At 45.0% G+C, this 27,341-nt stretch overlaps 1 protein-coding gene, 1 long non-coding RNA gene and 1 other non-coding gene across 4 annotated transcripts in view; 1 reads left to right on the forward strand and 2 right to left on the reverse strand.

Annotated features, from left to right (window-relative positions):
• The window catches only part of HEATR1 (HEAT repeat containing 1), a 33,394-nt gene extending 17,856 nt beyond the window's left edge, over window positions 1–15,538 (reverse strand). The window contains exons 1-19 of one of the 2 annotated variants that reach the window (XM_059677381.1): window positions 15,427–15,538; window positions 15,069–15,229; window positions 13,653–13,869; window positions 11,717–11,858; window positions 11,110–11,211; window positions 10,522–10,662; window positions 9,607–9,818; window positions 9,336–9,469; window positions 8,364–8,466; window positions 7,429–7,539; window positions 6,951–7,068; window positions 5,632–5,739; window positions 5,295–5,390; window positions 4,819–4,907; window positions 3,968–4,179; window positions 3,517–3,638; window positions 2,707–2,898; window positions 1,008–1,191; window positions 731–867 (exon numbers count right to left, since the gene is read on the reverse strand). In XM_059677381.1, coding sequence (XP_059533364.1) covers window positions 731–867; window positions 1,008–1,191; window positions 2,707–2,898; window positions 3,517–3,638; window positions 3,968–4,179; window positions 4,819–4,907; window positions 5,295–5,390; window positions 5,632–5,739; window positions 6,951–7,068; window positions 7,429–7,539; window positions 8,364–8,466; window positions 9,336–9,469; window positions 9,607–9,818; window positions 10,522–10,662; window positions 11,110–11,211; window positions 11,717–11,858; window positions 13,653–13,869; window positions 15,069–15,210 — 2,562 coding nt within the window. In that variant the 5' untranslated portion in view covers window positions 15,211–15,229; window positions 15,427–15,538. Of the gene's footprint in view, window positions 1–730; window positions 868–1,007; window positions 1,192–2,706; window positions 2,899–3,516; window positions 3,639–3,967; window positions 4,180–4,818; window positions 4,908–5,294; window positions 5,391–5,631; window positions 5,740–6,950; window positions 7,069–7,428; window positions 7,540–8,363; window positions 8,467–9,335; window positions 9,470–9,606; window positions 9,819–10,521; window positions 10,663–11,109; window positions 11,212–11,716; window positions 11,859–13,652; window positions 13,870–15,068; window positions 15,230–15,426 lie in introns of those variants that run through there. The other variant, XM_059677383.1, reaches the window with a different exon arrangement.
• Window positions 2,148–2,279, reverse strand: LOC132222716 (small nucleolar RNA SNORA9). Its single transcript, XR_009450287.1, has one exon. It is a non-coding gene; the product is annotated as a small nucleolar RNA SNORA9 (small nucleolar RNA).
• LOC132222442 (uncharacterized) lies at window positions 15,534–19,686 on the forward strand. Its single transcript, XR_009450226.1, has 3 exons — window positions 15,534–15,794; window positions 19,072–19,207; window positions 19,294–19,686. It is a non-coding gene; the product is annotated as an uncharacterized LOC132222442 (long non-coding RNA).
• Window positions 19,687–27,341: the final 7,655 nt, after the last annotated feature.

Here is a 27,341-nt window from a genome sequence, read left to right on the forward strand (position 1 = left end):
ACAGTAAAGTTTAAATTTTACTAAATATAGGTTGGTTCCTAGTCCCTTTCCCTAGTGTACAATTATAGAAAAAAAATACTTTATTACAGTATTTTGCTTTGTCTAGCCACTTACCCTTACTTATTCTACATTTGGTAGTTTAGCAAACTGGGAAGTATGCAAATAAATTCAGAGGACTGATATTCAGAGGACTCGCTATAGCCTGCACTTGAACACATTTAACAAAAAACCGATCGAGTACTCTAAGCAGAACAGTGAGAAGAGTGGTGTCAGGAAGCCTCACACAGGAAGTCCCGTGAAGACGGAGTGAACACTGTCCACTGTGTCAAACGCTGCTCAGGGGGCAGGCAGACAAGAACAAAGCACTGACCTCTGGCCCAGGCAGCACGGAGGTCACCGGCGCTGTGACAACGTTTCTTCCCTGAGTGACTCTGAATATACTCAATCACCTTTCTGAACATCAATTTCTCGTGGGCAATGGCATGAACCCACCAAGCAGACTGATTACACAAGCGACCAGGCCTAGCCCACCGGGAGGCAGGCGGCAATGTCAGTCTCGGTCAAACCTCCTGACTGGGCCCTGATCACAGCGCTGCTTGGCAAGGCCAGTGTTTACCATCAAATGCTCTTTGCTGTTTAAAAGTCTACTTCCACGTTCACTCAAAACGGTCATGACTAGAATATCTGCATTACTTGCAAGGGAAGAGCACGCCTGAGAGGAGGCTCCCACCTTCATGAACAGCTTCATCAGCACCCGGAAGTGCGTGCTGTCGGCACCACTGAGTATGATCTCGAAGAGCCCGACGAGCAAGCGCAGGTAGTCTCTGCCGTCTTCCTCCAGGCGGTCAGGGTTCCACCACACGCCACCTACACGTATGTGACGAAAGAGACCGTGCGTGACTTATGTGAACGCTGCTGGGCCTTTTCACTCAACACAAGCCCAGTCGTGGCTCCAAGAATTCCGTTCCCCAGGGTATCACATTCAAAAGATTCCCACCTTGTCCTACCTTTAGGAAAGGATTTAGGCGCCTTCAGTGCATGAATAAAGTTTTTCAGCGAAAACAGGAGTAACACCGAGTCCTCCACGGCAATCCGCTGGGCAGTGCGGACCTGCTGGATGTAATGTGCCCACAGCTGCACTGGCATCCCTCTGTCCAGCACCAGCTCAGCATGCCATTCCGGGGGCACTTCCTGAAATGGCAAGGAAGCAAAGACAGCACCGATTTAAAGAGGCCCACAGGTGGACTGCAATGATGTATGCGGCTGAATAATATGGGAACTTCGGTCTGTATGTGAATTTAGGTGAGAATAACTTGAATCAGGTTTTTAAAGAGGTCTACATGTTCACAAGATAGAAATGCATTAACCATGGCCTCACTTTACCTACGTTTTCTTAAAGTGCCAGCTCTAAAAACAAACGTGGTCCGTATAAATTGTGTTTATGAAACGGCACCTCTCTAAACAGAAAGAGGAGTTGCATTTTCAGGAGATCCGTAAATGGACTCTTCTCCTTTCTCATTTTACTGCCAACCTGAAGACGATACATGGTAACATCTCCACCCCTGCAGGGGATTCTAAACAAGTACCAACTGCCAGTCTTTAGGAATTATACTGTACATGCCAAAAGGGGGCAGGAAAAAAGGTGCAGGAAAATGACAAGAGGCTGCACATAGGCGCGTGCAGAGTAGTAACTTGGCAAAAACAGTCCAAAGCCAGACTCACATGATACAGTCGTCAGTGAATTCTTGGCTCAATGTGCTGCCACAGCCAGAAGGTGCTCATGACTCTCAGGAAAGGGATTAAATATGAAACAGAAAATCACCGTCCCTACATATATCGAAAACACTCAATTTGTCCACCCTTTTGCACCGAGAACAAATACAGTCCAGACCATAGCACGTTTACAAAAGATAACGAAGAAGTTAAAAAGGGCCTGCCTGGGCTAACTTTTTAAAATGTGAAGATTTATTCCTTTACAGTTTACATAACTTTAGCTATCTGTGGCCATGACCAGAACTTACAAAATCCTAAGGGTACCTATCAATGTGAAAAAGATGTAATTCGTTTGGAGGACAATTAACAAAATACTATTATATAGGGAAGATACTATTTTTTGTTGTTGTTGTTTTTATTTGCTTTTTTTTGGTGACTGTCTGAAATTTCTATAACCTTGCTCCGGATGCAGCAGGGCAAGGCCTCAAACCGTTCCAAAATGTTCTAGCAAGCACTGTAGGAATGCACAGGGTCACCCCAGACCCAAGCACGCTGGAGGCTTGCAGTCTAGGGCAGATATCATCTATTACCTCAAGATGTGGTACTTAGTAAAGATATAAAGTAGTAACTTAGGAACACTCAGAGACAGCGAGAACCAAGTCTGATATAACACAGAAGGTCTATTTTCAGTAAATGGAGCACCAGGAGTCTTTTGTTCAAGCACAGACACATCCAGTGAATTCTCCACCACTAAAGGCAGTCAGGTGCAGCTTAACCAATTAACTACCCAGTAAAGATGACATAGACACAACACTGCGACCCTGAAATCTAGAATTTTCGGCAAAAGGAAGAAAGCACCGGATCCACTCTCTACGGCTGCGAAGGCTGCTCCACATTCTCTCCAGCCCCGAGCAGCCAGCACCTGGGCCTCCTGACGGCCAGGCCACTTGCCGCTCCCCATCACGCAGCTTCCCGGGCACGGCGCCTCCTTACCACTGCAGTCAGGACACTTTCCAGCTTCTTTATTTTTTTCTGCAGCAAACTGAAGACTCTTATCGCAAATGGAAAGTGAGTTCCTTTTGAAGATGAACAGCAAGAGACAAGCACGGCCATGATCACGTGAAAAGTCACTTTCTGCTTCAGGCTAAAGGACTCCTTTTCCCCAACGCTGATTAAATCCTCCACCTTCAAAAACAGACAGGGTCCGTTACTGGTCGCTCTTGGTTTGCGCCAATTTGCTCTCCCTAAGGCCTACCTAGGTATTGTGTTTTGCATGTCAAGTCAGATGACAAATATAAAACGTGAAAATAGTAGTAAGTACTAATTTCTAAGTAATTACAAAAATAATAAATTTCAGAAATTATAATGAACATAACTATACTTGCCAATTGGATAAATGTTTTTAAATCACAAACCCAAATACCTTTAAAAAGGTGTATTTTAAAACTACATCAAAAGAAATTTCCTCCTCCTTTAGATATTTTGCTATTTTAACAAAAATATAACTTTAATATTTTAAATGAGAAGGGGAAAAAAGGAAGTGAAAAAGTATATACTGTTCTTTCTGGTCCAATATGGAATCACGATGAAATAAATTATATAAAATGTTAAGGATTTTTAACAATCTGCAGAATATACGATACAACACTAAACATGTCTAGAGCAAAACAAATTACTCAAGAATGCAAAAGTTATTATTAACAAAATAAATTTAAAAAAGAAGAATCTAGTAAAGCAAATACGGAAAGTCAAATAAGATTACAGGAATGAAATCTGGGTGATGAACTTCAACAATAGACATACCAGCTTCAACACTGAAGAAGGAGCCCCTGAATTTATGTTGTCAGCCAACAACTCAATCATCTTCTGATTTGCTATACCAATTAGTTTGCCGGATTTTGTGATTTTAATCACATTTTCAAGAGCTGTAAAAAAAAAAAAAAAAATTTAAACACAGGACCTTTATGCTACCAACACTCACCAAAAGAATCATGTAGAGTAAGGAACCTAAGGAAAAATTTTACAATTTTCCTATAAAAGGTTTGCTTTTTATTTTTCCTTTTACACAATTCTGAATTTGTGAGTCAGTTTCTTTCTCATTGTATATATTTTATCTCAGCAAAAATTTTTTAATCCTGCCGGCATACAATAAACATGATTTCAAATAACAGGTATAGCCGATTTTTAATTGTACTTATCTTCTTTTTAAAGTGTTATCTGTTCATTTTTTCTAAAAAGCGACTGAATTTCTCACCTGCTTTCCAGCCTCTTAGCACAGGGTGCAGAGAGCAAATTCCTGACTTGGATAAATAAATAGCGAGTTTCGTCTCGGCCGACTCCAGGTCATCACTGTCAATGACCATGAATGGAAGCAGATGCACCACCACCTGGTTTGCCAACTCATCGTTTCCACTCAGCATCTCTTCTTTAATCAGTATGTCTGCTGCCGCCTCAAGTACCTCATACCTAAAACATATAAAAGCACGTTTGGCTCAGACACACCTTAGAGACTTCAATTCAGCAAAAAATCATTACATTGTTCCAGCTCCAGTGACATCCTCGTCTCCGCATCAAATATGTTATTCAGAAACGCCAGGATGATCACTTAAAATCCACGCTAATAAAGGAATTATTTGGGACAGTAATTTTAAACTAACTGTCAAGCCTCTTTTTTTTTGAGAAATCACATTAGGTTAATATAACATAAAACTTATATATATATATCTGTCTCTTATCTCCACTAGAAATAGGAAATTCATTCATGAGTTCAAAAATTCTCTGAACACATACTACGTGCTAAGAATTAAATACAATGGATACAAAACCCTGCAAATACGTTCTCTTTTTCTAAGGAGCTTAGCGGTTGAGCATCAACGCATGAACCAGAGGTCACAGTTCCATTCCCAGTCAGGGCACATGCCCGGGTTGTGGGCTCGATCACCAGTAGGGGGCATGCAGGAGGCAGCCAATGATTCTCTCTCATCACTGATGTTTCTATCTCTCTCCCCCTGTCCCTACTTCTCTGAAATCAATAAAAATATATTTAAAAAAGACAGAAAAGAATTTCACCAATTTAAAAGTATATGAGGAGAAAGGAATACATACCATGCTCTATTTTTTGAAAGTTCTGCTCTTTGAAAGAGATTCAGAAGATTTGAAACAGTCACTTCTGGACTAAAGTGGCTCTTGAAAATCTAGAGAAAGAAATATCCTGAATAAATTTTTACTTGCTTTAAGTACATACGGTGCTTATTAAATGACCTTCAAAAAATAATGAATTACAAATAATTTATCTCCCAGGAATCCTAGTGTAATTTTAAAATTCTATGAGAGCAATTTCTCAAAAGTGGCATTCACGAGCCAATTTCCCATAACCCCAAGGTAAAATTCACAAAGTGCAATCTTATTACTCTCCTGAGCTCTCCCCAACCAGGCTTACGTCTGTGCTCTCCAGAGAACAAATTTACAATGGAAGAATAATTTTCAAATGTATTCCTGCCTACAGCAGAGAATCACGTGAGAAGGGCAGGAAAATATTTACCAAAAAAATGTGCATTTCAAAGAACAACAAATTCACTCACCTCAAAAGCACTTATTGCCGACAAAACGACGTCTATACTATCATCACCTAGTCGGGTTAAGATAGCTTCTTTTATGAAAGACTCATCGATACTCTCCTGTGCAAGAGAGAGAAAAAATATTTAGTTGTTGCTAAAACCTTGTAAGACGTACACCAGAAAGGAGGCGGGTTTGTGGAAAGCGCTCCGGAACACAGCCATGGCCAACAGGCTCTGCCCTGAATGAAAACACAAACAGCCTGGCACCCTGGCCTTGAACCAGACAATCTCGAAAAGGCCTTTTGAGAGGAGTTCACCGTAAGGATAAAAACATCACAAATGAAAGCTATTGGACACCAACCTTTGATGTTTTCATGATGTTTTTCAGATGATTAACGGCCAGAAGTCTCACAGGGGCAAGTGGGTGATTCAGACTGAGCATCAGGGAGGTATTGGAATCTGCTAAAAACTAAAGGATTCATCACAATTACCAAATGATTCACCACTACATCCTAGCAGCACAGGATCAAGAATAAAAACCAGAGAAAACCACCCTAAACTGCCCCACACGCTCAGTAACGACTGTCCAATTTCAGAAACCAAAAAGGAAAGCAAAACCTTTGTCTCCAGAACATGGTATGGCTTATAACAGACGAAAAAATTTGTGTTGTTAATGCTATGATTTCCTGTATGCTTGTGTCTAAATGCAGGTTTAACTCAATGAAGTAATTTTGTGTACTTTATATATATGACTAGAGGCCTGATGCACAAAATTCGTGCAAGAGTAGGCCTTCCTTCCCCCGGCTGCCAGCACCGGCTTCCCTCTGCACCTGGACCCAGGCTTCCCTCGAAGCCTCGGCTTCGTCAGGAAGGATGGAAGGACATCCAGAAGGATGTCTGGTCTAATTAGCATATTACGCTTTTATTATTATAGATTCCAAAGTGAAAAACACCTGAGGTAAGTCATTATATTAACACCTTAATGAAAATTAAACTAAAAAAACTGATCACTGAAGACAGATGCAATTCCTCTAAATGATACAATAACACTCAAATTAGTAACAACCTACTTCATTTATGTAATTAGACTAAAGAAATCTGTATACCAAGCTAAGATTTGAAAATGAAAGATGAAAGTCTAATTATGAGGGAGAAAAACCAACAATGATGTCTCTTGATAATATTTATTTTCAAGGCTAATTATAAGAGCTGCTTAAATGTTTAACTTCTAGTATAAAGATTTAGGATGAATCACCAGAAAACTTCTGAAGTTCTAACATGATCATGAAATAAAAGTCCACCTCCTTTTTTCTGATCAATGACTTAGCCTCCCTGGGTGACTGCACCACATGGAAAGTGCAGACAGAGGGGAAAGGTTAGGACACTACAACCTGAATGAGGCCACCCTTTGGTGACTACTACTGAGCATCATATATAGAATTTCCAAACACCAAGTTTCCTGAAATAAGTACCACATTCAGTTCAAGTCCTGCACTTTTCTCCTGGTATTCAATCCCTGCCTCATAGCCTTACCTCAATAACTAGGCAAAACTGTAAAATCTCTTCTCTCCATAAAACACTCCAAAGAGAGGAGTGAAATAGCCCATTTCCTCCTGAGTTCTTCAAACACTCACACAGATATTGCCCGAACTGCCTCAATTCCTCTGGAGAAAAACTCACCTGGTACTTCCCTCCCCTTGTAGAAAGAGAGATAAATCGGTGAAAAAGTTCTTGTTTTTTTAGGTCTGTAATTTGCTTTAGGTGTTCCTCTAAGACAACATCTAACGTTCTAGGATATCTGAGAAGAAATTCAAAGAGTTAATTCATATAAAAAATAATACAAAGTTATGAACCACACGTACCCTATATGTACCAAAGACATAAATAAAAGTTTTAAAATTACCGATTGAGACTAAAACTTTAACAGCTAAAATATGTAAAACCAAGTGATAGCGATCAAATTTGTTCCTGTGATTTACAACAAAAAAGTCTCTCAATAAAAAAATTATCCTCTAATATTTGAAATATATTTAAATCCTATACCGTCCCTTCCCGAAGGGGGAAAAAAAGACAGGCTCTTTACAACTCATTTACTATATTAAAATGAAGCAAGAGGCACTAATTAACAAAACAAGAGGCATGAAGACACAAAACTTACTTGCTTTCTAAAAGTCTGATAAGTGGAAGAAACTGTTCATTAAGCAAAGATGCTTTATTAGGATCGATTTCTTCCTGTGAATTATATGAAATATACTCTTCAAAAAGAAGGCTGCAAAACAAAGCCAGGATTAGCAGACATGAGAGTTACTGTGTGAGTACCTACCATGTCCTAGGTGGTTTAGGAATATTATCTCTAACTCTCATCACCTCCAGGTAGAAAACTACTTATTTCACAGATACAACACCAGGGCTATAAGCCCTATAACCTGCCTGATGTCAAACAAGACCAGACACAGCCGCTGCCCTGGTGAGCCCCACTGCTCCTTTCAAAGATGGGCTCCCAGTCTGATTCCAGAGCCCAAGCTACCAACGACTTTACCTGCACACTCCCCTTCCATTCACAAGCCAGTGCTGGGAGCAAGAGCAGGAATGAGGACACACCAGCACGTGGGCACGGGGCCCATGTCACACAGGGCAAACCTAGATCTGGGCAGCCTGGCCTCTGGAACTGCCTACCCTACTCTCCTGGGAAGGACAGGGGCAGGGTTCAAGTCCGCATCTCATCGCTATGCCTACATTCTTTGCACTCTATCAAGCTGCCCTTTAAACAAGAAAAGAAATGGGAAACTGAACTATTTTTACAGAAAAGGAAGAAATAACTTTCACTTGCTATCAATCCTTAATAGGAAGCTTCTAGGTGATAGTTACTGAATACCAATTGTTTCAGGCATTTTAGTCCCTTTATGTTTAGGAAACTAAACAGATACAATTTACATGAGGCTATAACCCAAATTTAGCTTAACTATTAACTTTTCATGATCAGGTATAAGCACTAAAGATAAGCAAGAAAAATTACTTTTTCTGTTGTCACAATTACTGGACTAAATACTTATGAAAATACAAATCAAAGGCATGTTAGAAATAACCACTTACCTAGCCAACAAATGGTCTAAGTTGTTCTTCAGTGATATGTGTGTAAGTATAGCTTCCAAGTGTTTCCTGTAGATTTGACCATCCATCCCTTCAGTTTCTTCTCCTTAATATATATGACAAGTTAAAACTGATTGGGGAATGATTTTTGCATGCTTATACTATTATATTCACTTAGAGCAGAAACTTTCCTACAGGAATAACTTTAAAACATGTACACTAAAACTCACTTTTTTGGGGTATTTTAAAAATCCATTTTCAAAATTGTCTTTCACATATTTTGTCATTTACATTTTTCAAAGCATTTCTGCATCTAAACTACCCTCATTTATCCTTTATCTGAAGTTCTATGTACTTTTATTAAAAGGATGATCATGCCTAGCTCTTTAGTGAAAGAGAAATCCAAAAAATATAGTCTTTCTCCAGATCGCATTACAAATAGTTGAAGTTGGGACCTGAACCTAGATCTCATTAAACCTTCCATGGAGACTATGTCTGAAGACCCCCAGTGGATGCCTGAAACCTTGGATGGTACTGAACACTATATATTCAACTTTTTTTTCCTATACAAACATACCTGTGATAAAGTTTAATTTATAAGTTAGGCACAGAAAAAGATTAACAACAACCAATAATAATAAAACAAAACAATTAGCCAGGTCAGCATGGCTCAGTGGCTGACTGTTGACCTACTGTGCCTTTTCAAGATGAGCTCCCAGTCTGATTGAACCAGGAGGTCCTGGTTCGATTTTCAGTCAAGGCACATGCCTGGGTTGCAGGTAGGGGGTGTGCAGGAGGCAGCCAATAAATGATTCCCTCTCATCATTGATGTTTCTATCTCTCCCGCTCCCTGACTCTCTGAAATTAGTAAAAATCTATTTAAAAAGAAAAGGTCTGAGCACAGGCATGGCTCCTATTTTAAGAGAATTAAATATCAGAAAACACGTTCTGACACATAAAATTGCAACCACGTACCTGTAACGTGATTAATGATGGAGACGACCAGATGCGGAAGCATGTACCGCAGAAGAGGACTGATGTCGTATGTTTCAGAAATCCCATGTAGTATTGTAATAAGATCAGGAACATTGCACAAGTGAGGAAATGGCCTTTGAAGAAACAAGTACATAACGTGTTGACTTAACAAGTTACACAATAAATAGCAATTTATCTTAACAACAAAAAATGATTTAAAATAACGTCAAAATAACATCTAATTATCATTTCTCAATTCAAGGGTACGTACTTTTTCCCCAGACTCTCTGGCTTCTGCCTCTGCAGCAGCACTATCAGGCAACCCAGTCCCTCCTTGATCAAAGAGGGGGTTTTCGTCAATGTTTTGATGATCTGTGAGGCCAATGAATTGACGATGGTATCTTCCATGGTCACTTTCACAGAAATCTGACATATTATCATATACGTTGCAGCTCTGTAATCTGGTAAAGATGATTTCAATCCCTAAATATTTTTTAAAATATAAGGAAAAATAATGAACTATATATACATTATTTTAGCCTACTTAAAATGTCACTTTACCTTGACAAGTTAGAAATGCCATAAACTGGAGATTAATACTACCTAATGCACACCCCTCAGAAGTGAAAAATCAAGGTGCTGACCCCTTTCCTGAGGGACACAGAGAAGACAAGTCTCTCAGACGAGAGGAGGATCTCCCACTGGAGCCCCCGCCACACATCCTGCTAGGAGCCAAGGGGCTCTTCTTTACATGCAAATTCCCACCCCTGAAAGGGAGACTTCAATCAGAAACGGTGTCTGAGTGAAGACTATGATCCTGGGACAAGGTGGGAAGTGAAAGCAGTACTTCCAGGGGCTGGGATGGTGGCCGGCACCAAGGCAACTGGGAGGCAGAGACACTGAGAAGCGGGAGTCAGTGTAAACATAATGAGAGCCTGTACCATGCATATCTGGGAGACACTGGCAAGGCCAAATATCCAATATTTATTTCTTAAGAAGCCCTAATTAAGATCCTACTCTGGTTTTTAAGACCATAAAAAGAGGTCATCTTTTTACCTAAAAGTTAAATCTCATCCACCACCCGAAACTGTCTATTTTAGAACATTTATGTCCAAGTTAAACATTTAAAAGCAAGAGCATCCCTTCAAGTACAAAATAATCTGCTATACACTTGAGCAGGGCCGACCTTTTGGACATATGGAAATAGCTTAGCAACTATATTGTCCGATATGTTCTCAGCAGTCACCAAGGCAGACACGATGGTAGAAGCATAAAAAGTTAAGAGAACCCTCAACTGAGCTGAACTCCCAGGATACTCAGCAAAAACCTGGAACAAAAGCACAAACAAAACACATTTAAGGAGTGAAAGGCCAAGTTTAATAAAAGTATAAAAACATGTACAGCTCTCTTCAGCTCCCTCAGGGTGACATTTTAATTTTTACCATCTGCAACATTAAATAAATACACAGATTCCTTGGTTCAATTAAAAGTGACAAGGCTGACTGAACAGCCTTCCTGACATTTTTAGACTGTCTCTTTAAACTGTTTCCACAATCATTATAAATAGAACTTGGCAAGGAATAATTTTTGTAGAAAAACACCTTTTATAATGAAAGACTGACCCACTGCTCACACTCCTGAACAGGAGGGTCTTTTACAAAAGGAACTTTCTCCAACCACCACTGTTACTGGGGAAGGTCCAACACGTTTTCTCCATTCAGAGCAAGCGACCGTTTAATGGAATTATACATTCATGAGACAATATACTACTCACCTTCACAGATTTTGTTACCAAACTGCAAATGAAATCCATGAATCCAAGATCTTTGTAGCAGTGGGTAATTAAAGTTCCTTTAGCTAAGGGCACTCCAGATTGCTGGAAGAGACAGAAAGAACAGCCACTAACTGATCGTTACTTTTAATCCTCACCGGGCTGTTTTTATAGGAAGGAAGAGGGAGAGAGAAACATGGATTGGTTGCCTCCCACAGGGAGTACTGACTGGGGAATCAAACCAGCAACCTGGGTGTGTGCCCGGACTGGGAATTGAACCCATGACTGTTTGGTGCACAGGATGACACTCAAATCAACTGAGCCACACCAACCGGGGCTTCATATGGAACATACAATAATTAACAAATAGCACAGAAATAAGCTCTGCTTCCTGTACTCACAACTGTAAACCTACTTTTGCCCCCCCCCATGTAAATTGCACAGCCTGTATCAGGTATAAATAAAACCCAGCTGCTATTTAAACAGGAAGTTAGGAAATAAAAGTGATGGAGGTAATACCCTCAGAAGCACCAATGACTTTATTTTTTCCAAACTACATCTTAATCAAGATTTGTACTGATCACAGGTACATGTCATTCAACAATCATACCTTAACTGGCAACAACCAGAACCATTTGTGCTTTGGATTATTAATTTTTAGGAGCTGTATAACCCGCACAAATATTCTTGTCTCATGGTACGGGAGAACACAAGCTATGAGGCTATCTTGATTATACAGGTGGATGTGGAACCTGGGGGAAAAGCAAACAATTCACATTGACACAAAACTTACAAGCATGTATTTCCTGACACGTCCAAATTGTATTATCAATGAGCTAAAAATACTCAGAATGGATACTAGTCAAAACAATCACATAATTATAGGATACAGAGCATTAACCATAGCCCTCTATTTTGCACTGAAGTACTCAACACAGTTCTGCCAATTCCTATGCGGTAAAATATGAAATATCAGTACCAAAACCTGTATCCCGCTCACTTTCTCTCAACTTTGTTTTAACCTATCGTAACATTAACATAACCGCGGGATCACTGCAGTCAAACCAACAGAGAAGCAGCCGGCCACCAGGCAGCCACGCTCCAGGGTTCAGCTTCCACAGCCGCCTCAGTTCCCTCATGATCGTAATTCTAAAGCCAAAATACTCATCAGAAACAGAATCATCAAATTAAACCCTACAGAACTTGTCCATGAACTTCACAAAACTTTGTACTGGTCCCTCTAACCTAGTAACAAAAGACAGACTCGTTAACTCTGTCACATACATTAAGTCTGTGCAGCCTTCAAACCCTAGCTCAGATGCCCCTTTTCCCAAGCTTTTCCTAATTCCCCCAGCAGTGACCCCTCTTAACGTGCCTCCAGCCCACCGGTGCCTTTCAGAGTCACACACCATGTGCCTTTTCTTATTAGTTTTCTATGTGGTTCTGTGCTGGCCAAGGCAAGACTCTCCCCACTAAGCCTCCCTCGACTAACCCAGGGGGTTCTCCAAGCCCCAAACACCGCATACACCGTCACTGTAGCATTTATTTCCAAAACAGTAGCCAAGGGCAGCCTACTCATCTCTGTATCGAACTCAATGTAACATGAATAAGTAAATGTAGACTCAAATGCAAAAGTGCTCCTTATAGTAATTGATCTATTTGGGAAAACTGAATGCTAGAAGGCCCAGGAAAATATTACAGACTTGATTCTTTCTTGTCTGATGAGCCTCATGTTCTGATAATTAGAAGACCCGGATAAAATTATGTTTCCTCCATGACTCACTTGCTTCCGAAAGGGAAGTCACTTTATCACCATGTCTCCAATGAATGAAACAGAAGTATTTCTTTTCTTAAAACGTACATAAGGGGGAATAAACAAAGATGTGTAAGCTGTGAGGTGATGCTAGGAAGTGAGAAAATAAAGCTGGGTAAACTTACTGAGACAACTCCCGAAGAGGATGAAGTATCAGACCTTGGAAACAAACTTGTATCCAACTTACTAGATGTGCGACTGAGGCAACATTAGTAACCGATCTATGCCTCAGTCTTCCATTTATAAAATGGGGACAAGCGTCTCCCCATGACGCCAAGTGCTCACTCACCATGGGGCCTGGCGTATAAATGTTCGATACACGTTAAATTACAGTTTTCCTAGTTCTGGTGTTTCAGAGGATTGCTATTTCCCTTTTCCCCAAACCACTGACTTTGTTACTTTAGCAAGAAAGAAGTTCAGTGGTCCCCTCTGCCCAACACGCAGTAACAACTGCTAATGCAAAGCACCTCAGAACGGATGAGGTGCGCCCTCAAGACCTTCAGCAGTCCTGTGCCGTGTGTCACTGTCAACAAAAACGAGTTTAACGGCAGACGAACTGGCTCGTCTCACCCTCCTCATACTCATCTCACCACATCTCCAGGCATCACGTTAAGCCCTCGCTTACCTAATTTTTCAGCTTTCAGTGGGTACGTGCTGTCATTACTTAATTTTTTTTTTTTTTTAAAGATCAAAGTTGTCAGCCCCTGATTATTTCTGTAATTCCGCTTCCTACCTGTGAATCAGCCACTCCAGACACTTGTGTGCTGGCTTCAGCAGGAAGTAGGGGGACAAGTGAGTGAGGAACAACGAAATGTTCTCATCCAGCTGCTTGTTCACGGCTTTGGTCTGCACGCTGCGCGCCAAGGTCTTGGCGAGCTGGCTGAACAAGGGGGCTTCGAACTGCTCGAAGGCGGGGTCGATGCCGAGCAGCTCCTCCAGGCCGGTGCACCCTGGGAAAAGGGCGGTTCCTTTAATGACCCTTCGCAAGGAGGTGCACCTCACCCCTCATTCGCAGTTTTACTCACCCCTCAAAGAACTCTGAATCCTTTTAGCGTGCCCAACCTGTAACATGGTCCCAAACACAGATTCCTCATTTTCAACTAGAGAATGAATAATATTGCACCAACTAGGAGAACAAGAAGGACTTCCTACAGGGGCTGTGTTGTGTGTGTGTGTTTAATATCTGCTACTAGAGGCTCGGTGCACGAAATTCGTGTGTGTGTATGTGTGTGTGTGGGGGGCTCAGCCTGGCCTGCTCCCTCTCACAATCGGGGGCCCCCTGGGGGATGTCAGGCCTAAACCGGCTGTCGGACATCCCTCTTGCAATCCGGGACGCTGCATGCACCAGTGACCATACTTTTCATACAGGTGAAAGGCAGCTACATTTTTCTGCCCTGATTATACAAAGTAGAGCATAACATGATCCTTCGGAGGCAGTAGTACCATTTCCCCCACCTTATGGGTGGAAAAACTGAAGCAGAGAGAAGTCACTGGCTTTGTCACACAGTTATAAGTGTCAGAGTCAGGGCTGACCACAAAATGTGCAAGCCAGAGTCCATGCATGTCATCGCTGCATCATCCTGTCTTTTCAGGGTTCCCAACATCTAGGGTAGGGTCCCTAGGCCTGGCCGGCAATCAGGGCCATCTGTGGGGTGACCCGCAAGCCGGGGGACCATCCCCTACCCACCACCCGCCTTGCTTGGTGACCTGGTGCAGCCCGCTGGCCACCATCCCCCCCCCCCACCCCGGATTGCCTACTTCTGGTGTGTGTGTGGGGGGGGGGGGGGGAGCACACGCTCCTGCATTGAGCGACTGCCCCCTGAAAGTCAGTGTGTCATAACGACCTGTCCTCCGGTTGGGTCGATTTGCATATTAGGGTTTTATTCTACAGGAAGGATAATAACTCGGCCCCTTGTGGCGGTCCCTCCTCTGTGCATTAGACGACCTCCCTAGCCCTGTGGTTGCATCTGTGCCCGTATATGCGTCTCAGGCGCCTGGCACACGGCTGTCATTCTCCTTCCCTAACAACCTGAGGTCAACAAGTTAGGATCCGCTCCGGGGGAGGGCAGGTCAGGAGAGAAAAGAAGGAAACACAGCCACATCCAGAAAGCCAACGCTCCCCGTGGCGTTCCAAGGGGCAGGAGCTCACCGATGGCAAAGGCGGTGTCCCGGTCGATGGTGGCCGCTTCCTTGGGGTCAAACAACAAAGAGGCAACTTCATCCCTGGACAGGAGGCTGGGGTCGCTCTGCGGGAGGGCGAGGCGCTGGAGCTGCTGGGCTAAGGACGTCATCTCTCCCGCGGGCGGGTTCCTGAGACACGGGCGAGGAAACGCGCCCGCCGTCAGCCAAGCTGTCTCCTCCGCCTGCCTGCGAGCAGCAAACGCCTCCCCCACAGGCAGCTGGCCGGCCCCCGGGAGCTCCAGGGCCCCTCAGTCCGGCTCCCGGGCTTCCACACCCGCGGACGCCGTGCCCTGCATGGCCCACCCCCGCCCCCAGTCCCCACTCACCGGGAACTCGATTTCGGCAGCACTCGGATCGCAAACCCCTCACAGTAGTTCCCACATGGAGCCCAGGGCTGCTCGCGACCGGAAACCCAGCGCACGCCTCAGGGCGGCTTCCGGTTCCGGGCGCTACGGCGAGAGAAAAGGGACAAGCTTCCTGGAAACGCAAACGACGGCTCCGCCTCCTGGCAACGAAGCCCCGCCTTCGTCGACCGAACTTCCGACTCCCGGTGCCACCCTCCCCAGGGGTTAGGCCTCTGCTCCCGGCTGGCGTCGGAAGGTTCCGGCCCCCGCGTGCCCCTGTGGGAGCGGGCCGCCCAGTAGCTCGCGTCAGGCAGTGGAAACAAATGCAGGAGCAGAACCATGCATTGCAGGTACCTGTGCCGCCGCCGGGTCCAGCCTCCCAGCTTGTTGGAGGCCACTTCTGAGCTTTCTTTTAAATGTACCCCGTTGGCCCGGCCAGTGTGGCTCAGTGGTTGAGCGTCGACCTATGGGAGCTCATAGTTGATTCCCCGTCAGGGGCACATGCCAGGGTTGCAGGCTCCATCCTCAGTAGGGGGCGTGCAGGAGGCAGCCGATCCATGATTCTCATCATTGACGTTTCTATCTATCTCCCTTCCTCTCTGAACTAAATTAAAGTAAAAAATTTTTTTAAGATAGGACCAGAGCCCTAATCCCATTTGGGTACTTTTCCTACTAAAAGCACCTCCTTGAGAGACCTTTCCCTGGATGCCCAGCTTCCTGCAGACCCAGTCATAGCCCATATTTCTTTCTTTTTTAAAAAAATATATTTTATTCATTTTTTACAGAGAGGAAGGGAGAGGGATAGAGAGTTAGAAACATCGATGAGAGAGAAACATCGATCAGCTGCCTCCTGCACAAACCCAACTGGGGATGTGCCTGCAACCAAGCACATGCCCTTGACCGGAATCGAACCCGGGACCCTTCAGTCCGCAGGCCTACGCTCTATCCACTGAGCCAAACCTGTTAGGGCCATAACCCATATTTCTTAAGGAAGTATGGTTTACTGCTTTCATGAAGGCAAATACATTTCTGAGCCTCCTGAGCAGCAATATATTCTCCAAGGTTTTTTTCTTTATATGTTATTACAATCATCTTGCAATATTCAGAGTTACTCTACTCATAGGACCAATTCTGACCACTTCCCCAACCACTAATCCACGGAGGCGGGATTGGGATGAATTTAGATGTTATTCCACTCTTGAGCAGAAGACCCAGACTTTCCAACCAAGCTCGCAAGTCTATTTGCAAACTGCAGAGGAATTTGCTATCGGGTTTCTTCATCTGTTCTTAGAACATCTCCGGCAGTCTTACTCAACCATAGTTGTTATTTTTAGCTGCGTTTTGGAATTCACAATGCACTGCCACCCTGCTCTCCACCAAATCAAATCAAATACATGAGATTTTTGTTTGCCTGAGTATCTACAGCGACATTAGCTTTTCCCACATGTGTATTTTTTAAGTTTAATTTTAGTAATTAAAAAAAATTCAAAGGGCAGGGCTAGAATTTTCAGATTTTAGGAATGCCCATATAATCATTGGTTATATTAATGTATTGACTATATTAATCATTAGTAAATTGTATCAATCATTAATATATGAAGGGAAATATCTGAAGGTAATTCAAGGATAGACTTTAAAAATAACATATAAGAGCCCAGCTGGCATAAGTCAATAGATTGATTCCCGGTCAGGGCACATGCCCAGGTTGCGGGCTTGATCCCTATTGTGGGGTGTGCAGGAGGCGGCAGATCAATGATTCTTTCTCATCATTGTTGTTCCCATCTCTCTCCCTCTCCCTTCCTCTCTGAAATCAATAAAAAGACATAAATTTAAAAAAAAATGAAAGAGAAAGGAAAACCTTCTGGCACGTGGGCTCTCTCTGCTCCATTGTCTTGAGCACTCAGGCCCCCAGCCATTCAGCGTATATAGTACAGGCTACGGGTGTCATCTGAGGTTATGCTATCTCCTGCTCGGGCACCTCTCCTCATCACTTTCCATCCCCTCTGGCCCCCGAGGCTCATTTTAGCCATGGGTCACACGGCCAGCTTGTCTACAATGTCCCTGTAGAGATTCAGTGACCCTTTGCCCACTGTCCAGCGCCCCCACTCCAACACCGAGCATCACATCCCATGCATTGTGACTTACAGGCGGGGGTCTAATAGAGGACTTTGCCTGCAGCAAGTGTTTCAAGAAGAACATGTAGGCAAGACAGTTTCTGGGAGCTCTGGGAACCATCTGGCCACAGTGCCCGGGAAGCTGTGAGCCACGTCCCATTTCCCCTGGAGGAAATGACAGAATAAGGGATCTCTCTGATTAGCAGGGACTCTGCCAACCACCCAGCCGGCAGCTCACCTGGAACGCCCAGCCGGGGACATCTCCCTGGCACAATGGCTTTCATTTCATTGCTGTTCAGTTCCAGACACATAAACGTACAACGGGAAATGCAGGGATAGAACCGGGGACAAGGAAAGCAGGCGGTGGAATCAAATACTTTATATTTTTATTGATTTCAGAGAGGAAGGGAGAAGGCGAGAGAGAAACATCAATGATGAGAGAGAATCATCGATGGGCTGCCTCCTGCACGCCCCCTACTGGAGATGGAGCCTGAAACCCTGGCCTGTGCCCTGACCAGAATCCAACCGTGACCTCCTGGTTCATAGGTCGACGCTCAACCACTGAACCACACTAGCTGGGCGGAACCAAATACTTTTAAAGAGCTACATGGACTTCACGGAATTTCCTTTAAATAATCCCCCGGGATCATCAAAAATAGGTCCCGACTGCCCTCGTTGGTCCTGCAGAGTCCTAGGTCGTGTGCCCCTTCTAACTTGAGCACCAAGCCGGGCAGCTGTGGGCTCAGGGCAGGGGTGTCTGGCAGAGCAGCTGTGGCTGCCAGGCCTCTGCCGGGTTAGAATAGTAAACAGCTGTTTCTCAGAAACAGAGATAGGGCTATCCACAGCCTCGCCTGCTAAATTTAAACTTAATAAAGCGCTTTCCTAACAAATTAGACCTGTGATTTGCAGCTGGGGTGGGGCCGGGAGAACTCTGTCCCCAGGGCATTGGGGGAAGGGACCAGCAGGTAGAGTTTGAGACCTTCCGGGTGACTCTGTGCCCCACTTGTGAACCCCGAAGCCCCCTGGGAAAACTGGCGCAGACCTGGGAGGCTGAGGGAGAGCTGTCCAGCCTCGCCTGCAACATGCCCACCATGCTCCTCACCCAGCGGTCGGCAAACGGCGGCTCGCGAGCCACATGCGGCTCTTTGGCCCCTTGAGTGTGGCTCTTCCACAAAATACCACGTGCGGGTGTGCACGGACGGTGCGATTGAAACTTCGTGGCCCGTGCGCAGAAGTCGGTTTTCGGAAAGGAGATGGACGAAACAAGTAGACAAGACGAGTGTGGATGGGAGAGTTGGAAGGGGTCGACCTCAGCGAACGTACCTCCATCAGATTGAGGACGTTTTTAGCAAAGGCCAGCTTAGGAGGACCCTCGTTAAGTTCATAACAATGTACCTACCTATATAGTTTAAGTTTAAAAAATTTGGCTCTCAAAAGAAATTTCAATCGTTGTGCTGTTGATATTTGGCTCTGTTGACTGATGAGTTTGCTGACCACTGTCCTCATCCTTCAGCATGAAGCTGGGTGGCCCTTAAGGAAGAGGATGGAGGGAGCTGTCCTGAGTCCCAGCCCCTCCCGGGGTTGCCCGGGGAACTTTCCCACGCGCTGAGGGAGCCGCTGAAGAGGCTGGATTGGAGAATGAGAACGAGGTGAGTATAATTAAATGTTGACAACAGTTGACGGAGAGTCTTTAGAGGGTGAGTGTGGATGTCATCACCATGTCTTCCATAATCAGGGACGTGGGCAGACAAATGGCCATGCAGCCTGGAGCTGATGGTGCAAGTGGGTGCCTCCTGCCCCTGCGGGTCTCAGGCCCGGCCCTTCTCTGCGAGAGCTGGGGAGGGAGGCTCCCTCTGGCAGAGACTCCGGGGCAGAGGGGAAGCTCAGATGCCATTGGTTAACGACCCACATGACCCTGGAAATGCAAATGTATAAAAGGAAACCCACAGGGAGCCTATGGTTTGGTGCTGCTATTTTCTGGCTGGTTAGCCAGGAAGAATTGCATGAGCGTGGCTCAGTGGTTGAGCATCAACCTATGAACCGGGAGGTCACCATTCGATTCCCGGTCAGGGCACATGCCCAGGTTGTGGGCTCCATCCCCAGTGTGGGGCGTGCAGGAGGCAACCGATCAGTGATTCTCTCTCTCTCATCATTGATGTTTCTCTCTCTCTCTCTCTCTTTCTCTCTCTCTCTCTCCCTCCCTCCCTCTCTCCCTTCCTCTCTGAAATCAATAAAAATATATTAAAAGAAAAAATTACCTCCTTAGTGTCAATACACCTAATTTAGCTGCCTGGTGGTATGTTTCCTTCTTGTAAATATCTTCTTTCCCCACCTAAAATGTAAGCTTTTGGGGGAGAAATTACATGTTTTGCCTCCTTATAGCCCCAACATGTAACATATTACATATAGTCTGTGTATGTAACGAGAGCTCAACTCCTAGGATATTGTCCCCACATGACCGTGAACAGCCACCTTTCACTTTCAGACGTATCCCAGTTGGGAGAATGCGTTTTCTGGTCTCCTGAAAAATAAATGACTGTGGATGGTGATGGTGGTGGAAAAGAGCCCTTCATGCTGTATTTTATTCTATTTTCATATTTTCAAATATATATTTTTATTGATTTCAGAGAGGAAGGACGAGAAAGAGAGAGAGAGAAACATCAATGATGAGAGAGAATCATGGATCGGCTGCCTCCTGCACGCCCCCTACTGGGGATCAAGCCCGCAACCCGGGCATGTGCCCTGACTGGGAATTGAACCCTGACCTCCTGGTTCATTGGCGGATGCTCAACCACTGAGCCACGCTACTGGGGATTGAGGCCGCAACCCAACATGTGCCCTTGGCCAGTGTATTTTATCTGTCTTCTCTCCCTTCCCTTCTTCAATGTTACAGCCAGATTTTTGATGTTTGTTTCTGAAAACAGAACAACCAGTCATTAGCGGCTCTTTCACATGGAAATGTAGAATTATAATTTTCCTTTCAAGTCCAGCAGTGTGTTCGGATGAGATAATCATCGCCTGAAAAGCTGTCTGCAAAATATTGCTCTTCTCCTCTTGGCTCAGCTGAGAGAGACAGGGCAGGAGCCAGTTGGCACTGAGATGGCGGGGGATGGATCAACATTCTTCCAGTGGCCTTAGGCCCTGCAGGCCCGGCTAAGGGACCCCACCTGCCAGAGGGACCCCGCTTACTCTGCAGATGCCCTTTGAGCCATGGGGCCACCCCAGATGCCGCTGGCCAGGGAGGGAGGGACAGCAGGAGGTTGGCTCCAGGGTGTATCTGGCCCGTCTCTCGCCCAGTCCCACCCCGCCGGCCACCTTCTAATTAATTTCCTTTCGATGTGCACGAATCTGTGCACCGGGTCACTAGTAGGACTATATAAAACCCAAGTGCTTTTATTAGCTGTGACGGAAAGGAAAACAAGAGGTATGCCAGTGTAGGAAATCCCGTCCTAAAAAAAGAAGTGGATGTCTTCATTTTGCCTCCCCGGCCTTGACTCCGCTCCCAGCCAGCTCGCCCATGTGGCTGGTCTCACGCGGCCACGCCTTCAGGTTGGGCCCCTAAAGTATCCCTTTTTTTCGAACCAAGACCATGGAGCAGCTCAGTCTGAGAGAGAGGCTGGGCAGAGGGGCCTGGAAGGCTATGACTCAAAGGGTGAAGTTCTCTGCCCTCAAAAATACGCATAGTTATGCAGTCAGACTGCTTTCTCCATGGAGGCATTCATCTTTGAAATGCAGACATCCGGCCCGGCCGGCCAGCGGGGCTCAGTGGTCGAGCGTCCACCTATGAACCAGGAGGTCACGGTTCAATTCCCGGTCAGGGCACATGCCTGGGTTACGGGATCGATCCCCAGTGTGGGGCGAGCAGGAGGCAGCCGATCAGTGATTCTCTCTCATTGATGTTTCTATCTCTCTCCCCCTCTCCCTTCCTCTCTGAAATCAGTAAAAGTATATTTACTCACTCACTGCAGCTAGAGCCTTGAGATGGGAGAGGAGGAAGGGAGCAAAAGGGGGCGGGTGAGACTGGATCCCACGCCACCCCATCGTGGCGGAGGGCTTGCCCACGTGTGCACACCAGCCTCTGCTGGGTGGATGAGCGGGCCGGGAAAATGCCTGTAACGAACTAAAAGAGCAATTTCTAAATAAGCCTGTTTCTTTGGGTGTGGAAGCAGCTTAAAGGTTCTTAGTACTTCTTAAGACTTTCCCAAATGACACGTGTTCATTACCTACAGTTTATCTTTAAAGCCTACACAAGGACCAGGACTGGCTCCGTGATTTATGGGGTGTAACGCACCGTTTTCACAGCTGCCACAGCTCGGTTCTCAGGGGTGAGTTTGCCCCCCATCCCCCGCCCCAGAGCAGCAGCTAGAGCCAGTGATGGCGAACCTATGACACGGGTGTCAGGGGTGACACGCGAACTCATTTTTTCGGTTGATTTTTCTTTGTTAAATGGCATTTAAATATATAAAATAAATATCAAAAATATAAATCTTTGTTTTACTATGGTTGCACATATCAAAAAATTTCCATATGTGACACGGCACCAGAGTTAAGTTAGGGTTTTTCAAAATGCTGACATGCTGAGTTCAAAAGGTTCGCCATCACCTGAGCTAGACCATCTGGGCCCAGTCTCAGGACCCATCTGCATTATTTATATGTGTGTGTGTGTGTGTGTGTATGTATATATATATATATATATATATATATATATATATATATATATATATATATATTTCTTTATTGATTTCAGAGAGGAAGGGAGAGGGAAAGATAGAAACATTAATGATGAGAGAGAATCATTGATTGGTTGCCTCCTGCATGACCCCTACTGGGGATTGAGCCGGCAACCCCGGGCATGTGCCCTTGGCCAGAATCGAACCTGGGACCCTTCAGTCCATAGGCCAACGCTCTATCCACTGAGCCAAACCGGCTAGGGCCCCATCTGCATTTTAACAAGCCCTCTCGGGGCGGGGGGTCTTTCTCATGTCCATGGGTTGCAATGACTAATGGACGGATTTCAGAATGGAAGCGATCGTGGAGTCCTGTGGCCTAACCTTCTCCTAGGATGATGGAATGAAGGGCAGGGTGAAGCAGGGAGGCCTAGAGCTCCTGTTTACCTCTCTACTCATCCACAGAGCAGTTTATGGGGCAGCAAATGGCCTGTTTCCTCAGTTATTTACAGTCACCTTCCCAGTAAAGCCAGCTCATATCCCAATTTTAAAGATGAAGAAATCAAAATGCCAGACGTGTTCAATGAGTAGACAGGTGGAGCTGGGATGAAAGCCCAGAGCTCCTCAGTCCCTCCCCCTACTCCCTCCGTGGCCCTCTCCTCAGCCTCCAGGTAACAACCCAGCCGACAGGTGCACTCCGCTGCCTCCACTCTCCACCAGCGTCAAAGTGCAGCAGGGGCCACACAGCCCGACTGTCCCGGGAAACGTTCAGTTCACATGGCTCAGTTTCGCCCTGGCTGGTTTGGCTCAGTGGCTAGAGCATTGACCTGAGGCCTGATGGCTCTTTATATCCCCAATTCTGGTCAAGGGCACATACCGGAGTTGCAGGCTCGATCCCTAGCCCCGATTGGGGCATGTGCAGGAGGCAACCAATCGATGTCTCTCTCTCTCCCCCCCTTCTCTCCCTCTCTCCCTCTCTCCCTCTCTCTCCCTCTCCCTTCCACTCTCTTTAAAAATCAATGGAAACACATCCTCGGGTGAGGATTAAGAAAAAAAGTGGCTTGCCCTAACCGGTTTGGCTCAGTGGATAGTGTGTCGGCCTGCGGACTGAAGGGTCCCGGGTTCGATTCCGGTCAAGGGCATGTACCTGGGTTGCGGGCACCTCCCCAGTGGGGGGCGAGCAGGAGGCAGCTGATCGATGTTTCTCTCTCATCAATGTTTCTAACTTTCTATCCCTCTCCCATCCTCTCTGTAAAAAAACAAAAAACAACCAATAAAATATATTTTTAAAAAAAGAAAAGAAAAAAAGTGGCTCAGTTTGGTGTATTGACAGGGACTGAGGGAGCATTTGATGAGAAGCTGGACTCAGAGGTGAAGCTGGGTCCCAGCTCGGCCTTTGACTTGGGGTTCACTGTCCCCGTCTGCGCGGCCGGCGTGAGGACGGGAGGCCTGCGCGCTCCCAGGTCCTCCGTGAGCCTGTGACTACCCCCCTGTATCCTCAGGTCTGCCCCTGGCATTCCTGTCACTAAGTCACTTTGAAAGCCTTGGCCCAGCTTCTCATTTTTTCCACTCGGAGGCCAAGGCTATTTGTAGTCCCTCCACCTGTCGCCACGCGTGTTGGGCTGCCAAGGGCGAGCGCGTCTTCATGGCGAGCGCGGCCCTCGTTCCAGCCCCTTTAGGACACCCCGCTTTCTTTGAATGTCCATGTTGGGGACCCTTTCAGACTCCTCACGGCTCTTCACCCACGCAGTGTTCCCTGGTAACTAACATTGGTAGCTGCATATTGAGTTAGTTTCTTTTAGGGTCTCGATTCACCCTCATTTGTAAAAGAGGAATCGCTGCTAATTTGCTAATTGCAAAATATGCTCGTGATTAAAGAAGTTCCTGCATGAGTCTAAGCCAGTGGTTCTCAACCTTCTGGCCCTTTAAATACAGTTCCTCATGTTGTGACCCGACCATAAAATTATTTTCGTTGCTACTTCATCACTGTCATGTTGCCATGGTTATGAATTTTAATGTAAATATGTGATATGCGGGATGGTCTTAGGCGACCCCTGTGAAAGGGTCTTTCGACCGCCAAAGGGGTCGCGACCCACAGGTTGAGAACTCTAAGCGGTACAAATGTTCTAAAAGGATCATTACAGCAGGCCAAGGCTGGTGTGGCTCAGTGGTTGAGTGTCCACCTATGAACCAGGAGGTCACGGTTGGAGCACATGCCCAGGTTGTGGGCTCAATCCCCAGTGGGAGTGTGGGGGGGAGGTGTGTGTACAGGAGGCAGCCAATCAATGATTCTCACTCATCATTGATGTTTCTCTCTCTCTCTCCCTCTCCCTTCCTCTCTGGAATCAATAAGAATACATTTAGGAAAAGAAAAGAGAGAGATGCAAATGAGCGTCTGAAAGATGCTCTACGTCCGTGCCATCAGGGAACTGAAAATGAAAACAGCAGCGAGGCACCGCTGCTTTCCTGTTAGAATGGCTACGTCCCACCTGCTGTCGTGTTCCTTCTGCTTGAAGGATTTCTTTTACCCTTTCTTGCTGGTGATGAACTCCTCCAGGTTTTATGAGTCTGAAAAAGTACCTGCCTTCGTTCTGTACTATATCTTCACTGCGTGTAGAATTCTGAGTTTCCGGTGTTCTTTTAATACTTGAAGGTGGTCACCTGCTGTCTTCACTTCACAGTGCTTCCGGACTCTGCTGGAACCCTCACCTGCTGATAACCTTACCAACCCCCTCCCCCGATCCCACCCCCGCCCCACCTCCCGGGTAAAACATGTCTTTTTTCCCCTGGCTACTTTTAAGATTTTCTCTTTATCATTGATTTTAAGCAAATTGGATAGGGCTTTCTTCATGTTGCCTGTGCTTCAGGTTCACTGATTATCTTGGATCGATGAGCTTATAGTTTTTGTGAAGTTCAGGACATGTTCAGCCATTATTTCTTCAAATGTTTTTTTTCTGTTCCCTCCCTCAGCCTTTGTCTTGAGGGATTAGTCACTTGCATATTACGTTGCTGGAAGTCCCACCACTCACTGATATTCTGCTTTTGTTTTGTTCTTTAAGTTCTTTTTTGTTGCTGTTATACATTTCAGCGATGTCTCTTGCTAAGTCTTCAAGTTCACCAATCTTACTGACGACCACTTTTTGTTGTTGTTAATCCTCATCCGAGGATATTTTTCCTTTGATTTTTAGAGAGAGTGGAAGGGAGGGGGGAGAGACAGAGAGAGAGAAACTTCGATGTGAGAGAGACACATTGATTGGTTGCCTCCCACACGTGCCCTGACCAGGGCCGAGGATCAAGCCTGCACCGGAGGCAGGTGTCCTTGACGGGAAACGAACCCAAGACCCTTCAGCCCACAGACCGTGCTCTTTCCACCCCTCCATTCCCCGTGGTTCGCTGTTATGAACACTTTGGAGTGTTTTCTTCTAAATACAAACATTTGAAAGACATATGTCATTTTCTTCCACAAAAGAAATCATTTTTGCAGGCATGTTACATTCAAAACGGAAGTTGCACACTAGTTCAGATAGTTTAGTCCTAAGTTTTTTAAAAATGGTACTTATTATGTGTGACTGTGCGTACAGAAATTCTGAAAGCATTCACAAGAATCTGTCAACACTAATTGTCTGCAGGGTTAAAGAAAGTCTGACATTTACAAATGTACATTTATAACAAACAAATTGAAATACCTTCAAGCTGTTGAATAAGCAGGCCCCCTATGCGTCACTTTCTTAAGGGACTCTGAACCCCATCAACATCCTCAATAGGAGAGAGAACAGTGGGCAGAGGAGAATGAGTGTTGAAGACGTCAAGGATTTCATGTTGTTTTAAGTTCGTTCTTCGAAATAAATAACAACAATGGGATTGAATTTTATCTCTTCTTGACCCTCCCTGCTGTCTGGTTCATGTGTTCATCGACCTTCTGACCGACAGCAAGTTCAATGGGAGCCAACGGGAGGCGGACAAAACGTTGAATGCAAAGTTAAACTGGATTAACAGATAAGATTTCATTTCTTGATGATCTATTGTTCTCTGCGTAGAACACCGCTGCAGTCATAGAGGTGCTCATTTATCATAAACATAACAGGTACTGACTGGGAAAAACAAGTAGCACAAAACCACATGGAATAAATGGTTGAAGTTCCCCGTCTTTCCACCCTCCGCTCCCCACGGCTCACGGTTATGAACACGTTGGAGTGTTTTCTTCTAAATACAAACATTTCAGAGACATGTAACTTTCTTCCACAAGAGAAGTCACTTCTGCAAAAAAAAAAAAAAAAAAAAAAAAAAAGCACTACATACAAGTTTAGAGATGTCCCATCACTTCCTTTGTCAGCCTCTTCCACACCCAACATCTGTCCGTATCTGTTGGGTAGATTCATAAAAACGGATTTTCTGGGTTGAAGGGTCAATTTACAGTTCTTCACAAATCTTTTCCGAAAAGATTGCATTGGAATGACATTTTAGAAAGAGTATACAGAAACATGCAGAAGTGTGTCCAGAAAAAAAAAAAAGAAAACATTAAGAAAGTAAAAAGACCGACCTGTTGAATACATGGGTTTTGTAATGACCCACTTTGTATTTGAGCTGTGTGAGCTTGGATGGGTTATATAACCTCTTCAAGTCTTGAAAGTCTTTCTTTCATTTATTTCCCCCCACATCGGAAGGCACATCGGTGCCTTTTTAAAATCTCATCTGAAACTTGAAGTTTCTGCAGTTAAATTTGATGACTAAGACGAGCAGATCTTGTAATTGTTGATCAAATTTCTCATAGTCAGATTTTACTGATAAACTTGTTCAGAGAGTATGATTTCAACCCCAAAATATAAACTTTAAATCCCAAGCAAATTCGCCAGCCCCTGTTCCCAGGGATTCTTATTCCTTCAACAAAAATTTGAGCATCCAGAGCGAAATAGGCACAGTTTTAATCGCTGGCAATTCTAGCTGTGAACAGGACAAAATCCTGCCCTTGTGGATTTCTCCATTCCAGCGCAAATGCTTTATTAACTGTTAATGCGATGTATTTGCTAATTTGCCAAAGACTTTTTTGCAGAAATAAAACGAAGGGATGTAAAAATTCTAAGGAACAATAATGATAAACCCAGGCATACTCTCAGCT

The sequence above is a fragment of the Myotis daubentonii genome, chromosome 20, assembly GCF_963259705.1.
Source record: "Myotis daubentonii chromosome 20, mMyoDau2.1, whole genome shotgun sequence".
NCBI lineage: Eukaryota > Metazoa > Chordata > Mammalia > Chiroptera > Vespertilionidae > Myotis > Myotis daubentonii.